Genomic DNA, 17,009 nt, shown 5'->3' with positions numbered 1-17,009 from the left:
ATATATATATAAAAAAAGAAAAGAGTGTTTTAACATGTTTTAAATTGTGGTGTTTTTGTGCCCAGTGGGTGCAGTTCAGGCTGTTGGCAGCAGGGGGCAGCATCAGTCTGATTGGACAATAATGTGATCCTCAGGAGGCAAAGATGAGCTGTAAAGATTATTAAATTAAAATGAACTGGTAATTAAAAAAAAAAACTGAGGATGAATGAAATCAATTAATTTACGGCTTTAAATTAATTTTAACCCTGAATTCATGTGGCTGTTATTTTTTACTGTGAAAACATTAAATCATTAATTTTTCCTCTTTACGGCTGGCAAATTGATTAAAGCTTTTTCATTTTAAAAACTTATTTACTTTATATTTATTCAAATACAAATACACAATATTCAAAAACCAGAAGTTATTTTATCCTCTTTTAAAATCTGATTTGCGATCAGCTGGACGTTGGTTTTGTTTTTAGCTGCGAACCGACATGTTGCTCAGACAGCAGGACGCTTCAAACTGAACACTAAAAAAATAAAGGACTAGTCTGACATTTAGATGTGTGTGTCTGTGGGCGATGTCTGGCCTTTAGTTTCCCATCATGCAGCAGTGTCTCCCAGGGGACTGTGGCTAACAGCAGTGTGTTGCTCCAGGGTTTGAAGACCCCGTCCCTCCCCCCCACACACCTCACTGCTCCACTTCCTGTTTTTAAAGGTTAAAGTCAGACTGAAACAGATTTGACAAAACTGAAACCAAAAGTGTTTTTTTTTTTTTGTGTTAACTAAAGTTGTTTTAACATTTATGAGCCGGACTGGAAATATGACTGGTTGTGAATCTAGTTTTGGATATCGAGTCATAATCGGGCAGCAGAAACCTGTAATTTGTCTGTGATGCTTTCTGCAACTGGATGATAAGACGTCTGTGTGCATTTGAGGGGTCAATCAGAGTTCAGAGAATTTGGACGACGTGCTGTAGTCAGATTTTTTTAATCATATTTTGGACGACATGCTATAGTATGATTTTTTTTTAATCATATTTTGGACGACATGCTATAGTATGATTTTTTTTTAAATTATATTTTGGATGACATGCTACATAACCATCGCTCTGTTCAAAGCCACCACACTCAACTCCACTGATCTGCACCTTAAAATACTGTTTTTATGAATGGAGTGTGGTGGCTTCGAGCGCAGCGACGTCACAGCTGTTTTCTGATCAAACATTGTAGGAATTCCTTCCATAATACTTTCAGACAGTATTTGAACACTTTGAACCTGTCAGTCGTAAAAAAAAAGAAAAATAAAGAAGCCTGTCACACAACTTACTAAAAGTCTATAAAGTGTAAAATGGCAGCAGTCAGTTGATTATTGCCTCTTCTAATAAGCTGTTACCTGTTCAGGTATCGGTCACTTACTGGGAAAAAAAAAAGGCTTGTATGTCCGGTTGCCGTGCTGCTTCCTCTGCTTGTTGGGTGACACAATTTGGTTTTCCTTCACAACAGGAAATACATTGAAAATAAACAGCAAATAACAAGAGACAGAAGCGTTGACGGTGTTCATAAAAGGAAAATATATTTAACATATTTTATACTTTATATGGGGGTAGGAGGGGGCAAATAATATTTTCTCAGTATTGGGAGGCACATGACCCCCCCCCCCCCCCCCCAAAAAAAAAGGCCGTGGTTACGACCGTGATGGAAGTCGATAAAAGCGTTATTAACTCTTCTCATTTGCGTTTGACGAGGTCGTCGTCTCTGAATCGAGGTCTGAATCCGGCTCGATTGAGTCTGACAGCGCGGCCGATACTTCTCCGCCGGTAAAGTCACGTTTGCCGGTAAATTTAGCGAGCCGCAGCCCCGTCACCTGTGATTGGCCCGGTCAGACGTCACTCGGAAGACAGTCAGCCAATCGGAGGCGACGGTCATTAATCGTAACGAGCCTCAGGAACGACCACTAAAAAAAAAAAAAACACATCTCGTTCTCAGAAGATCTTTTGAGAGGACTGAAAAACCATAAAAATATATAAATAAAGCAGCAGAACCGTTACAACATGGAACCTTTAAATTAGACAGAAGAAAATCATAGAAAAATAATCAAATAAAAATGAAGGCAACTTTAACCCCACAATGCACTGCAGGAGGTTTTGGCTTCTGTGTTTGCAGAGTTTAACTTCATTTCTGCAGGTTACTCCTCAGCCTGAAGGCTCGGCTGCTGCTGCTGCTCCTCCTCCAACGTCGCCTCCTGTTGTTTCCCCTCTCCCTCCTCCTCCTCCTCCTCCTCCCCTCCTGCTGCTCCTCTCTCCTCCCCCCCTCCTGCTGCTCCTCTCTCCTCCTCTCCTGCGGAGGAGGCGTTCTCTCCGTCGTAGATGATGTCTTCAGGGTTCGGCGCCGGAGGACAGAATTCCTCCTCGGGGAGAATCTTTTGGAAAACGGTCTCGGCCTGAAGACAGAAACACAAACTGATCCAGAGTCTGTTCACAGACTTGAAGAGCTGATCTGCACTGAACGTCCTCGACGAGTTTAAACGTGTGGATCAAATGAATTATGTCAACGTATTTCAATTTGTGCAAGTAAACAAAAATATAAAAGAACGTAAAGATTTGCTATATTTACAAGTACAGGCTCATTATATTAGTCCCTCTGGCATTTCAGAGGATTTTTGCGGCAGCTTTTCTAAAAAAAAAAAAATTTAAAAATAATTTGCGGCGCTTTAGGTGAGTTTTTTTTTTTTTTTAACTTTTTTTAATTGCAAGTCAAGGAAAAAAATTAATATATTTTTCAACAACTTCCTATGACATCACAAACATTTTAGTTCCCATCTTTCCTTTTTTTTTTTTTAAGTTTTTGAACTAGGTTTACAAATAATTGCGTAAATTTTGCTAACTTGCACGCTTCTGCAAATACTGCGGAGATTTGAAGTTTACGTTAATTATTGCGATCCTAAGAACCCAATTTCCGCCAAGAAGTGAAATATGATAAATGAACTTATTGGATACGTATAAAGGATCTTCAAAATAAAAACCTGATGAAAAAATATTTTGATTATTTACCGCCACAGGTGTGTGTGTGTGTGTGTGTGTGTGTGTGTGTGTGTGTGTGTGTGTGTGTGTGTGTGTGTGTGTGTGTGTGTGTGTGTGTGTGTGTGTGTGTGTGTGTGTCTCACCTGCTTGATGGCGTGATCGTGACCCAGATCTCCCTCTGGGCCGGAGCACACGTACACATTAGACGGGAGGTTGTGACCTTCGACCTCTACCCCTGAACCGTCGGCCATGTTGAAGTACAGACACCAGAGGACAGATGGACAGTTTTCTGCAGAGACAGACAGACAGACAGAGACATCAGTAAACCTGCTGCTTTTACAGATTTTAATTTCAGATTAAAATCTGAACATGGTTCATAATTACAGAAATGTATTCACCCTTCTAGTTGTAACAGACTGGACGTTGTTTTTGTGCAAAAACGTGTTGAATTAGTATTATTTAATTTAGTTTTAGTTTTGCAAAGATACTTAGGAAGTAGTATTTCAATTTTTTTTTTCTTTCCATGCAATTTTGCCAGCTGACTCTTCATCCGCAGACCAAACTAAAAGTTGCATGCAAAGAAATGTTCCTCGTGGTTTTATTCATAAACAGTGAAAATGTCAATATAGAATAAATAATGACATTTCTGGCGGTTCAGTTCTCTGCAATCACCGAGTTGTTCTTTTATTTTGGTGGGACAAGTGTGTGTGTGTGTGTGTGTGTGTGTTTTATCTGTGTTTTTAAATGTCACCACTGTAACTGATGTTTTCTTTTCAATATTTATGATGAGGAGAAATCCCCTCAGTGACCATTTCATTTTTTTATCATTTACTTGTTAATTTCATCCCAATTACACACAACTCGAACGTAAAGTTATTTTACAAATACTACGTTTTTTTAAATGTTGTTGTATACTATCAGAGCGCTAATAATTATGTTATTTATTTGTATTATTTAGGTTTTGTGTGTGTGTGTGCGTGTGTGTGGGGGGGGGTGGTGTTGTGCTGGGCTGCATTTTATTGAGGTGTTTCTAATATCTTATTCATGTAATTTACATACAAAAGGGGCCGGGGGATATTAGAAACTTCATTTAAGAGGTTTTTACTGTTTAAAAAAAACAAAAAGAAAAGTAAACCAAATAATTAATCACAAAATAATCTGCAATATTTAAATAATCGAAACAACAATAAGCCGCAGAATCATCAGAATCTAAAACGTTGACGGAGGACGAAGAAGCTGAAACTGCAGTTTAACAAAGTTAACAGAAACGTGACGGAGAAGCTTCCCTCCGCCTCCCTCATCACCTGTGATGAATCTCTTTGTACCTGCATCCATCCATCGTCAGTGTGAGTGTGTTCTGGTTATAATTAAAACCAGTGAAGAAGATGATGAATGAATTAAAAAGAAAAAGAAGGAGGAGGAGAAGGAGGTCAGAGAGGAGAGAAAGTTATCAGGATGTAAAGAATGCCCGAGTGTGTTCACATGGACCCGAGAGTCCCGGTTCTGAGTCTGGTTCTGGTCCCGGTCCATACCGGGGCCATCGGGTTCACACGGCTGCGGCGCTGAAACGGTTAATGTGACGCTCCTGTAACGTGAACTGGATTTGACTGTCGCTGTAACCTGTACGCCTCAACGCTGGAGCATCTCTATCACCAGACTCCATTCAAAAATCTGCTAATTTAACATCAGTCTGCATGGAGGCAAACACTCTGTGTGTGTGTGTGTGTGTTACCTTGGTCATGTGACTCTGGCGTGCGGAACATCCTAGTTACCACGGGCGACAGGTCCTCGTAGGCAGAACCAACTGACTGACAGGTGAGGTGGACCAGATCTGCACAGACAAAGAAGATAAAACCACATTAAACCAAGTTTTTATCTTTCTATCTCCATCAATACACAATAGTTAGACTATCATAATAAAAAAAAAAAGCAATCTGTAAATCTAATTGTATGTGTTATAATTAAAATGTTGATTGAATGTAAAATAACTTCTGTGTCAGTGAATTAATTTGTCTGCGTGCCATTTCTGCTTCACACGTTGTCATGTTGGCTTTTTTTGTGACTGATAATTTATTTTGTTATTAAAATCTTAATTTGCAACGTAACTCGTAACAACAAAAAAACAACTATGTAATGAAAGTGTAATTGCCTGAAATTGTACTTAAGAATCTAGTTAAAGAGCCAAAAACTTACAGAAATACACTTAAAAAAAATAAATTCATTCACTGAGACAGAAAAAGCAAACAGAAAATAGTTTCTGCCAATTTAATGAAATAATTGTCGAAAATATCGGTTTCTATGTTTTGACTAAAACCTCCCGAACAGCGTTTTCTTTTTTTTAAATGACTTGATGTTGGATTTGAACACAGAAGAGACGACTGCGTGTCTTTAGATAGATGGTGTTTAGGTTTAAAGGCGTTCAGGCCGACTGACTCGGCAACCAATCACACCGCAGCAAGAGGACAACACAGCAGCAGCAGAAGAAGAAGATGATGATGATGATGATGCTGATGATGCTGATGATTTGACAGGCGGAACACAAACACACACGCACACACACACACACACACACACACACACACACACACACTCCTGTTGTGTGTGTGTGTGTGTTGTCGGTCATTAATCAGTGTTTCTGTTGTGGATTCATCAGTTTTCTCTTCAAGGACGCCGCAGCATTTTCAGCAGGAGACTCTCAAACTATCACTGATCGCACTCACGCCTTAAAAATCTGTTATATAGTTCATGAATACACTGTTAACAATGTACGTACAATCCCCCCCCCCTCAACCCTTCCCCCCCCAAAAAAAACAAGCACACTTCAATCCAGCAAAAAAAAAAAAAAAAGCTGCAATGTTTTCAGTCGTGAAACAACAATGCAAAAAAAAAAAAAAAAAAACTTAATTAGATAAAAAAAAAAAGTGATATATGACGAAAATATGAAGCTGAGATTAGATACAAGATGACACGAAGGAAGAAAAAGTAAAAGGAGACGAAGGTGGAGGAATTAGATGAAGGTGGCGTTATAAAAGTGTTAAACTGGTGAAGTTACAACTAAAAACGGATTAAATGAAAAGATATTTTACTGCTGCAGAACGGTGGAACGACATTAATGAGTGACAGTCGATATCGAAAACCTTCGGGGAGGTGAACGCACATGTTCCGGGGATGCAGGTCATCGTGGACGAACACAGCTCCACCATCTTCACCGCCGGGCATCCCGCTGCTATTGGAGGAACCGTTACCATGGAGACCTGCAGAGACGCAGGGAGACAGGTGACGAAACCGAACGCTGACGGCTTCACAGACTCGCTGGGAAAAATACAGACAGCAGTATCTTTTTAAAATAATTTTTTTTTAATTGTACCGAATAAATACGGTGAACGCGACGCGTCCGCTTATTGTTTCGTGGTAATAATAACAATATTGATAATAGTACTGTAATTATAGTTGTTGAAATGACGGTTACTGTTATACGAGTGCAGTGAAGATACGAGTCCGACAGAGAGAATAAAGTTCCATCGAGATTTTACAAAGAGGCAAAAGTCTTTGATGGAAAACCTCCACTGAGTGTTAAAAAACAGATTAGTTTCATCTTATTACTGAACACTGCAGGCTAACACACACACACACACACACACACACACACACACACACACACACACACACACACACACACACACACACACACACACACACACACACACACACACCCGAAGACTTATGAAACATCATAATTCTCTGACCAAACTTAATTCAATATTTCAATATTTAACTCTCACCTAATTAGTGAGGAGTGTGTGTGTGTGTGTGTGTGTGTGTGTGTGTGTGTGTGTGTGTGTGTGTGTGTGTGTGTGTGTGTGTGTGTGTGTGTGTGTGTTTTACTGTGTGTATTTCAGTGTGTGTTCAGACAGAGAGATGAATTTGGGGATTTTCTTTTTCTCCAGTAATTGACTCTGTATTTGACTTTATTTGTGTCTTTCATGACTTCCTGACTTTCATCATCTTCCTTTAACCGAACACCATATTATCATATTTATGAAGCAGAGAGCAAAAGGAAAAACCTGTAACATAGTTCATATGGATTATTGACAATGACCGGGATCAGATATACAGTGTCCAGCATTAAAGGATAAATGTGTGAATGCTGTTTATGCATTTGTTCAGTTTTCCGCTGTTGTTTATCTCCTCGACACTGAATCCTGACAACGAGCTACGAGCCCCAACGGCCTTAAAAGATATACTGAAGACAAAAGTGGTGAATAGAGAACCGTACATAAACATTAAAGGACTGGTCCAATTTTCAACATATTCATTATTGTAATAACAAAAGGAAAAATAGAACATTAATCAGATGACATGATGCGGGATTTACCTGTTGGTCTGAGTCACCGGGCAGAACAGAGGAGTCGGTGATCAGGACGGCTCGGCTGAGAAACCTGGAGACACAAGCAGATTAAATATTTCAGGCCTCATCCCCCCCAAAAAAAATAAAAGCATCAGAAACTTACCCAAAAATATAGATTGATTTTTAACACCTTAGCAAACATTGATTTCTAGGGTATGACAAAGTGTTTCTTGGTGGTTGCTAGGGTGAAACTTATCTGCTTCTTGGTGGTTGCTAGGGTGTTAATTTTGCGTGTCTGTGAGGCGGCTGCTTTGACAGTTTCGTGCAGTAGCAGGTTGTGGTGAGTTCTGACCTGACGGGTGCCGCCACCCTCTTCCTGTCCGCCCCCACGTAGCCGTCCTCCACCACGAAATGGCTGCAGCTGATTCGCTGTCCTGTGCTGTCAATCACCGCCTTACACCTGAAACGGTGAGGGGAAGGGGTGAGGACGCCATGATGTCACTGATCAGGAAAAACACACCTGGAAAAAAATCTCTGGAAAGGTTTTTGACAAATAAAAATGTGCGATTTTAAGGGCCTTTTAATGACTTTAAGTCCTGTGTCACAAAACAAATACATCTGTGTGTTTACAGTTTGTGGGGAGCGAAAACAACACGCATCTCCTGAAGTTTCTTAAAAGACTGATAACGATGTAAATTATAATTAAGATCTCAGCTCTTGTCATTTAAAATGTTATTTCAGTATAAAAGTGATTGATTTTTCAGCTTTACACTGCAGCCTTTTCAAGGGTGTCTCCACACAGTGAAGCGCTGCTCAAACCTATTATTGGGAATAATGATGCGCACAGAAGCTCATCCATAACCTCTGACACACACACACACACACACACACACACACACACACACACACACACACACACACACACACACACACACACACACACACACACACACACACACACACACACACACACACACACAGTATGTATTTTGGAGGCCAGCATTACTAGAAGGTCACACACATATAACATCACAGATCATAACAATGCACACACACACACACGCACACGCACACACACACACACAGTTAGCGATCCTCGTGTGTTTCTCGCTGCCTTTTCAGCCCCGTTAGCAGTTTTTGCATCCAAGATTTATTCACTATAAATCAAACAAATAGACAAAATAAAAATAAAATGCAATCTGAACTCGACCAGAATGGATGAGCAACTATTTGAATAACCATTTGTGTCATGTTGTTATGCAAAAATTTGCAAACATGTTATAATTACAGTTTTTCTGCGTTTTAGTGAATATCTTTGCGTTCTGGACTGCTGGGTGGACAAAAAGAGACACAGTGAAGTAATCGTAAATGTTCGATTATAGATATTAATAAAATGCTCAGTTGCAGATCAAAATCACAACAGCAGCTCCGAGAAGGAAAAGAGTCTCAAATATTCTGCATTTTAGTCTGGAGTCCCATTAGCACGAATGACCAGCATGAATCCGATTTTTAGATTCGGTGTGACTTCTTACTTCGTATCCTTTTTTCTGACGTGCATCGTGAAAACAAACTGGAAATCAGAATTGAAGATAAATGCAGAAGTTGCCTCTTTTATTTTTATTTTTTGGTAAATGTTTTTCTTTTTAGGCTAAAACAAAAACCCAACTCGGTGTCACCAGTTTACTCCGACTTGTGGTGAACACCTCGATCTTCCAGGTGAAAGAAGGCCACATGGAGAGATGCTAACGTCACCACGACAACACGACCTGACAGATGATGATGTGTGTGTGACCTTCCATATATACACGCGCACACACACACACACCTGCGCTTGTGTCAATCAATCATTTAATCGGGCAGCTGACGAAGCAGCAAATAATGATAGAGAGACACTGACAGAGAGAGAGAGAGAGAGAGAGAGAGAGAGCAGAGAGGTGTGAAAAAAGGGAATCATCTATCAGGGAGGAGGAGGAGGAGGAGGAGGAGGAGGACATGGGGAGGGAGCAGGAGTAGAAAAGTGAAGAATGATGAAGAGGAGGATCAGGAAAGGAAAGCAAAGGAGGAGGAGGAGGAGGAGGGGGTGATGAGGAGAAAGAAAGGAAAGCAAAGGAGGAGGAGGAGGTGATGAGGAGAAAGAAAGGAAAGCAAAGGAGGAGGAGGAGGAGGAGGACGAGGACGAGGACGAGGAGGTGATGAAGAGGATCAGAGGTTAAATTATGATGTTCATTTCCTCTCCATAAATTGAATATTTTACTGATCATAAATTATCGTCCAATCACAGCTCAGAACATGAAGGTCACAAACGCACACACAAAAAATGGTGGTTGCCATGGAGGCGTGTGTGACCTATCACAGACTGAATGCCATTATTGTTATTTATTTACCCTTTATTTAACCAGGTTAAACAAATAATAAAATTTCAACAATAATTAAATAGTCACGTTAAAAAAATTGTCTCATGGAAAATTAAAATCTCTTCTTAAAGAGAGACCGGAGACACTGAGGCAGCTTCGGGAAAATAAAAAAAAAAAACCTCAGAACAACATTCATACGTGAGGTTTGTTCACTGAAACATTTCAGACAAACACAGAAATTTAAAATAGTGAAAGATTGTTTCACCTCCTCGGACCTTAAAGATTGAGAGGCTTTTTTTCTGAGCTGAATTCTCACTCGAGCTCAAACCAGCAGAGGATTTATGAAGAAAAAAACGCAACGTCAGTTTATCTAACCTGTGATTAAAATGTAAATAAATCACATGATATCACAGTGTGAAGCAGCAGTTTGTGCTTAAAAGCATTTCTAGAAGAAAACATGAAAGTGTAATAAAAAAAATTAAAAAAGTGTTCAGCAGAAAAAACTAATTTATGAAATAAATTGAGTCGCCGACAACAAATATTAAATCTACAACAGTCGTGAACATTCACAGCTGTTTTTAACAGAAATACTTATCGCAGTCACGTTTTTCTCCAAAAGGCAACCGACCGTGACGTCACACGTTGTTTTGTGAACTTCCCCATCCGGCTATTTTTAGGCCAGAAGCGACCATATTTGCATAGAAGTAGGGAGGAGCGAGACACTAAGCCACGCCCACTTACCACGGAAACCTGACCGCACCACAGGCCTGTCAATCAAACAGACACGCCCCCAAAAACAGGTCTATTTGAAGCTTATTTTCTAATTAATGAGGGATTATTTTCAGATGGACCTCCAGAAAACTAATAAGAAGGAGTGACTTTAGCGAATGATAATATGACTGATGGAAAAACATTTATTGACTTTGTTTGAATGGGAGGCTTTTTTGGAGCCAACCCCTAGAGGCCCCCGGTGGTATTGCAGCTTAAGACACTTCCGCATCGGTCTCACTTTCCAGACTCTGAAACTACGTCCACTTTTATATCCAGTCTGTGTTGTCGTACGAGATTCAGAAAACAAAAACAAAAAAAGAGAGAGAGAGAGCAGGATTTGTACCTGTTTGTGTCCTTGTCTACCATCAAACAGTGGACCGAGTGTCTCAGACAGTATATTCCTCCGAACACGGCACACATCCTGAAACACACAAAAACAACAACAACAGGTCAGACACATGTCCAACCAATCAAGCAGGAAGGAGAACAGATTCAGACCTGATGACAGACCTGCTCTGTGTCCAAAACTACGTGCTCACTTCACTGTACTTTTTGTCTGAGGGCATATTTTCAAAATAAAAGTTTTATGAGGAAGATATAAAAGGGATAGGAAAGGGGATGTTTGAGGGCATGGTTACCTTGACTGACAGGTACCTCAGCCCATCACAGTGAGCCGCGGCTCCCTCCGCCTGACCCCCTCCTCCCCCCCCCCCCCACAAATTAATAACATAATGAAATTACAGCTCTCTTCATAAATCAAAAGTTCTTTCATTAAACAGACACATGCGCTGCAAGTGTGTTAAGTCTGGAGGAAAAGGTCGCCACACACACACACATTTACAGCTGCGTTTTAATGGTGTCACGTGTGTGTGTGTGTGTGTGTGTGTGTGTGTGTGCTTGTATTACTCATGTTGTGGGGACATACGATAATAATCACAAGATAAAAGGTGAGAAAATAAATGTGAGTCAACGTAATGTCCTCTGAAGTGATGGAAACACAACTGTGTGTGCGTGTGTTGACCTTTTCATGCAGCGTTAACACACACATGTAATGTACAGTAATCTGTCTGTCATCATGTGTTAATTACGGTGTGTGTGTGTGTGTGTGTGTGTGTGTGTGTGTGTGTGTGTTTCGGCTCTTTGAAGCATCTTAAGATGTTGAGCCAAATTACGAAGCCACACACGCACGTCTCTGATTAAAACAAAAACAAAGCATTCACTATGGAGTGGAAGGAAAATTACACAAATACACACAAACATCAGGCGTGTGTGTGTGTGTGTGTGTGTGTGTCAGTGCAGTGTCTGTCTTAGTGATGTCACATGACCTTTGACCCCCCTCCCTGCAGTGCCCTGTCAGACGTCTCCAGTTTGCTACCAATTTATAAGCTACAAATACGAGAAACTTAGAAGTTTTAAAGAATTTGAGTATTTCCCAACCCAACGTCTATTAATATCACAGCTGACTCGGTTCATGTGGGCATTAAAGTAATAATACACTGGAAGCAAACCGGTGATGACGTCAGAGAGCAGGTGTGTCCCGGACTGCCCGTCCAGGGCAGCTAATATCGGTTTATTTTCAGCGAGACATTTTGTGCGACTTCCTGTATTCCTCGAACGCTGAGAGTGCACATAAACAGGTGTTATCCTTTAAGAGCTTCTGATCAACAACGTGAAGCTCAGGAAGTATTCAGCTTCAGAGAGCTGAATCACAAATCAGCCAATAATATTCTGCTTGAATATCAAAAACAGATCTAAAAGGTTTCAGAGAATTTGCAACTCTCAAACATTAAAAATTATTTCCACAGCACGTTATATGTACAGAAACTTAATTTTTTTTTTTTTTTTGTAAAGCTGACTGTTAACATAAATTACAACCATTTAATCCTCTCTGTTTGACAGCAGCGTGTGTGTGTGTGTGTGTGTGTCTAAGCAGTAATATCCGCCGAGGATCATATAATATGTAAATGAGCCGAGCCCTGGGCGACACCCTCCTTATTAATATTCATGCTCCGCTCTAATGAGACAGCAGCGTCTCCGTGGCGACCGGCTAATCTGTCTCTGGAGAGATTAAAGTTTGCGAGGTACCCCGCCAGTACTGCCAGTACACTCTGTTGGAGTACCGACAACATGCTGGTACACCGGAGGCCGAGGTAACACTGCAGTAATACTCCCAGGAGTACTCATCAATGTGGTATCCTCTCACCTGTGACTTGAGTACTGGACAGACAGACGGGTTCTCACCTGCAGAAACACTGGGGAATCTCTCCCAGGCCGTAGACAGGAAAAAGGAACGGAGTGTTGCCGTAGCGACCCAGGCAGCGCAGGAAGTGCCGCGTGGAGGCGAGCCCCACCTCTGTGGGCGTGTCGTCCGTTACCATGGCAATCGAGTGAAGCAGGAAGTGCTGCAGGTTGTCGCCGAGCTGCTGGTCACGCAGGAACTCCACGTACGGTCGGCCGTTGTAGGCTGAAAAAAAAAAAAAAAAAAAAAAAAGAAAGGCAAAACTTCATTACCCACAATGCACTGATGATGTCGTCGGGCAGGCAGGTGGAGTCTCGACGGTGTTTCTTAATCTCAATCCACCAACTGGGTGACCAAGACTCTCTCTCACCTTGCTGCTCCTCCGTCTCCTCCACACAGGAAGTCAGGAAACGCATCAACTTCCTCTTTTCTACCACAGACAGCTGACGACTCGCGAACACGTCAGCTCTACTGCAGGGCACCTGAGAGACAGACAGGTACAGAGAGACAGACAGGTACAGAGAGACAGACAGGTAAACACGTCAGCTCTACTGCAGGGCACCTAAGAGACAGACAGGTACAGAGAGACAGACAGGTACAGAGAGACAGACAGGTAAACACGTCAGCTCTACTGCAGGGCACCTGAGAGACAGACAGGTACAGAGAGACAGACAGGTACAGAGAGACAGACAGGTAAACACGTCAGCTCTACTGCAGGGCACCTGAGAGACAGACAGGTACAGAGAGACAGACAGGTAAACACATCAGCTGTACTGCAGCGCAGCTGAGAGACAGACAGTCACCTGAGAGACAGACAGGTACAGAGAGACAGACAGTCACCCGAGAGACAGACAGTCACCTGAGAGACAGACAGGTACAGAGAGACAGACAGTCACCCGAGAGACAGACAGGTACAGAGACAGACAGTCACCCGAGAGACAGACAGGTACAGAGAGACAGAGTCACCCGAGAGACAGACAGTCACCCGAGAGACAGACGGGTGTAAATAGGAGGACAGGCATAACCAGAGAAGTTGAACTCACGTGTTCCACGTTGCCGTGACGATAGGTGAGTATCCTGGTGACGTTCTTGAACTCTGCATAGCGACTGACATTTGATTTAATCAACAAATCGACCAATGAGCCGCGAGAATACATCAGCTGGAGGAAGAAGGACAAAAAGACGTCAGTCAGCTGCTGAAACAAAATCTACATTATTACGTCAGATTTTTCTCACACTTTCATGAATTTCATACTTCTGTTTAATTGTGTCATAAACATGACGTCACATCATATTTTATGTTACAATACGTCATTAAACTGTCTCACCTTGGAGACCAGGTCGATGTTGAACCTTCGTCCTTCCTTCACCAGCTGAGCGTAGCTGATCTTCTTCCTGGTTGGCTCCGATTGGCTTGGGGTCGCAGAGGGGTGTGGCTGGTCTGCCTCTGGCTCCTCCCCCTCTGTCTGGGCTGCCTATGAATGGACAAAACATGAAGTGATAGTGATCGGGGAGGGGGGGGGGTGTTTTGATCTGAGGCCTGTTCTTCCTCACCTGTTCTTCATCTCTTCCCTCTGCTTTCTCATTCACTTCTTCTTCCTTTGAACCTATTAAAAAAAAAAAAAACAACAACTGATTACTCACATTTAACTAAATCAATGTGTTGATTAGATTTATGCGAGTCACTCAGGAATCCATACTTTTAATAATTTAATATGAATATTTCATTGCTGCAAACCTGCAGATTCTGTGTCCAACGTTTCTTTGTCGCCATCTTCATCGGGTGATCCCGCTTTTTCTTCTTCTGTGGTGTTTGGAGGGTCTGCGACCTCCTCCTTCTCGTCTTCCTCACTGAGAAGAAATATCAATAACGTAATCAATAACCTAGTAAGCAGCCAGATTAAAGAGGTAAAAAGACAGATTATAAAGGTAAACATCAATACAAACAGTTGCAGAGATACTAAAGCAGACTGAGGTTTATCAGAAGGGCGGAGTTTACCTGGTGTAGCAGAACACCTGCAAGTTGCTGATGGAGGCGGGGTCTGAGCTGGACAGGTAGATCAGCTCCTCCCCTTCTTCCAACAAGCTCGACCAATCCTGGACTTCCTCTGGCTGAGACTCCTCCTACCGACACACGCGCGCAAACACACCGGTAGCTGTCACCGATTGACGACATATATGGCAAAACGCTCTGATCAATAACCCGATCGATAATCGATGTACTCACATGTTGCTGCTGTATCCAGGTGAGCAGACCGTTGAAGGTGAAGCTGGCCCAGTTTGCTGCGTAATAACTCCTCCTGAAAACACACACAGGAAGCTGTCACTTTATCTTTTAGACCAACCTTTCAAAATAAAAGCCTGCTGCCACTGAAGAAACAGTCACTTTAGTATCGACGTTTACATTTTATATATATATATGTATATATATATATTATAAACGTGTTTATTTTTTTGTATGGTGCATTTTTGGTGTAGTTTATGATAAAATGTTACACAATTACATAAATACTGATCATCAGTATTATTTATTGATTAATTAGTACCGACCTGTCGAGGTGAAGAACTCTCTGTCCGACTCTGGAACAAGCTGCCGCCACCACTGACTCGGCAAGACCTGAACGCACCATCAATAATCGGGATTCAATAACGGTGACGCAAGAGAGAGAAAAGGAAACAAGGAGACGGATATAATACAGCTGCTGTCTGTCTCTCTATCGCCGTCGGCGACGTCACTCGCTGAAGGGTTCAATCTCAGCCTGCTGTCACCTGAGACAAGGACGAACTGATTTACAGGCGACATGACACAAACACACTTTTAACGCTTATATACACACTAAACACACACACACACACACACACACACACACACACACACACACACACACACACACACACACACACAGACTGAGGACGATTCTCAGCTGTTGTATTCATCAATTTATACACTGAAATCATTGCTTTGAAGGAAAAGTTCATAAAATTGAGACAACAGTAAATTATATTTTGAAGATGATGATGATGATGATGATGATGCTTCATTGGTCTCTGAATGGTTGCTTTTAGGGTGTGTGTGTGTGTGTGTGTGTCTATGTGTGTGTGTCTGTGTGTGTGTGTCTATGTGTGTGTGAGTGTGTGTCTATGTGTGTGTGTGTCTATGTGTGTGTCTATGTGTGTGTGTGTTTGTTTGTGTGTGTCTATGTGTGTGTGTGTTATGTGTGTGTGTGTGTCTATGTGTGTGTGTGTGTCTATGTGTGTGTGCATGTGTGTCTGTGTCTATGTGTGTGTGTGTGTGTATGTGTGTCTATGTGTGTGTGTGTGTGTGTGTGTGTGTGTGTGTGTGTGTATGTGTGTCTATGTGTGTGTGTGTGTGTGTGTGTGTGTGTGTGTATGTGTGTGTGTGTTTGTGTGTGTGTGTGTGTGTGTGTGTGTGTGTGTGTGTGTGTGTGTGTGTGTGTGCGTATGTGTGTGTATGTGTGTGTGTGTGTGTGTGTCTATGTGTGTGTGCGTATGTGTGTCTATGTATGTGTGTGTGTGTGTATAGTGACAGTACAGGTTTGGTTATTGATTGATTGATTGATTGACAGTTTCTTAACATGAACGATAGACCAGAGTTGAGGATCTCATATGTAAACACACTCCTTTTCCTCAACGTTAATGTGGTCGGTGTTACATTAAACACTTCACGTGGCACCATCTGGGAACATCTGCACACAAGACAGCTGATTCATTCCTGCAGAGAAACACAGTTTAAAGCTAACGTCACGTGACGTACTAACCGGCTAACGGAGCCGGTGTTACCGGAGCGCTGTCAGCTCTGCTGCTCACGTGAACTAAACGATGACAATGACAGCATCTGTGTCACTTCTTCGACATTTGCGGAAGCTAACGCGGCAACCTGGCCGCTAGCCGCTAGCCGCTGTCGTTTAAAATGCATCGGCCGTTAGCCGTTTGCTAACGCCCGTGCTAAACCCGGCCGGAGCCAAATCGGTTCGGACCGTTTTAAAAACGGAATTTCTGGATGTTTTGCACCGAGACGGAGTCAGAGTGAACGCGGACACATTGACATTAATGAATTGGCTCAAAACACGCCACGTAGCCCAGGTGTTTCTGTACCTGTGCCCAGAATGACGACGTCAAATTCAGACGGCAGATCCTCAGCGGCCATGTTGTTAGCAGAGAAACACAAAGTCACGTGACAGGGAGAGTCTCCGCCCCCCGCCCCGCCCCCCTCCTCTCTATCAATTAATATTAACATAGCTTACACATATAGGCTAGATATGAACTATATAGTTT

General features: G+C 42.0%; 1 protein-coding gene across 1 annotated transcript; it reads right to left on the bottom strand.

Moving 5' to 3' along the window:
- Positions 1-1,528: 1,528 nt before the first annotated feature.
- On the bottom strand, positions 1,529-16,898 carry chm (CHM Rab escort protein). The gene is made up of 17 exons (XM_069716624.1): positions 16,830-16,898; positions 15,264-15,330; positions 14,941-15,013; positions 14,713-14,837; positions 14,452-14,564; positions 14,268-14,320; positions 14,042-14,188; positions 13,757-13,873; positions 13,084-13,195; positions 12,716-12,938; positions 10,818-10,895; positions 7,702-7,809; positions 7,377-7,440; positions 6,159-6,255; positions 4,734-4,832; positions 3,145-3,290; positions 1,529-2,421 (listed from the first exon to the last, which is right to left on the bottom strand). Exons 1-17 carry the CDS (start codon positions 16,879-16,881, stop codon positions 2,167-2,169), a joined length of 1,929 nt encoding a protein of 642 aa, XP_069572725.1. The 5' UTR covers positions 16,882-16,898; the 3' UTR covers positions 1,529-2,166.
- Between the last annotated feature and the right edge of the window lie 111 nt (positions 16,899-17,009).

The sequence above is a fragment of the Brachyistius frenatus genome, unplaced genomic scaffold (assembly GCF_029030835.1).
Source record: "Brachyistius frenatus isolate BFR_SWC_R1_liver_20210118 unplaced genomic scaffold, ASM2903083v1 Contig_5, whole genome shotgun sequence".
NCBI classification, from domain to species: domain Eukaryota; kingdom Metazoa; phylum Chordata; class Actinopteri; family Embiotocidae; genus Brachyistius; species Brachyistius frenatus.
Note: the sequence above shows the minus strand (reverse complement) of the source record. Positions and strands in the feature narration are given on the sequence as shown.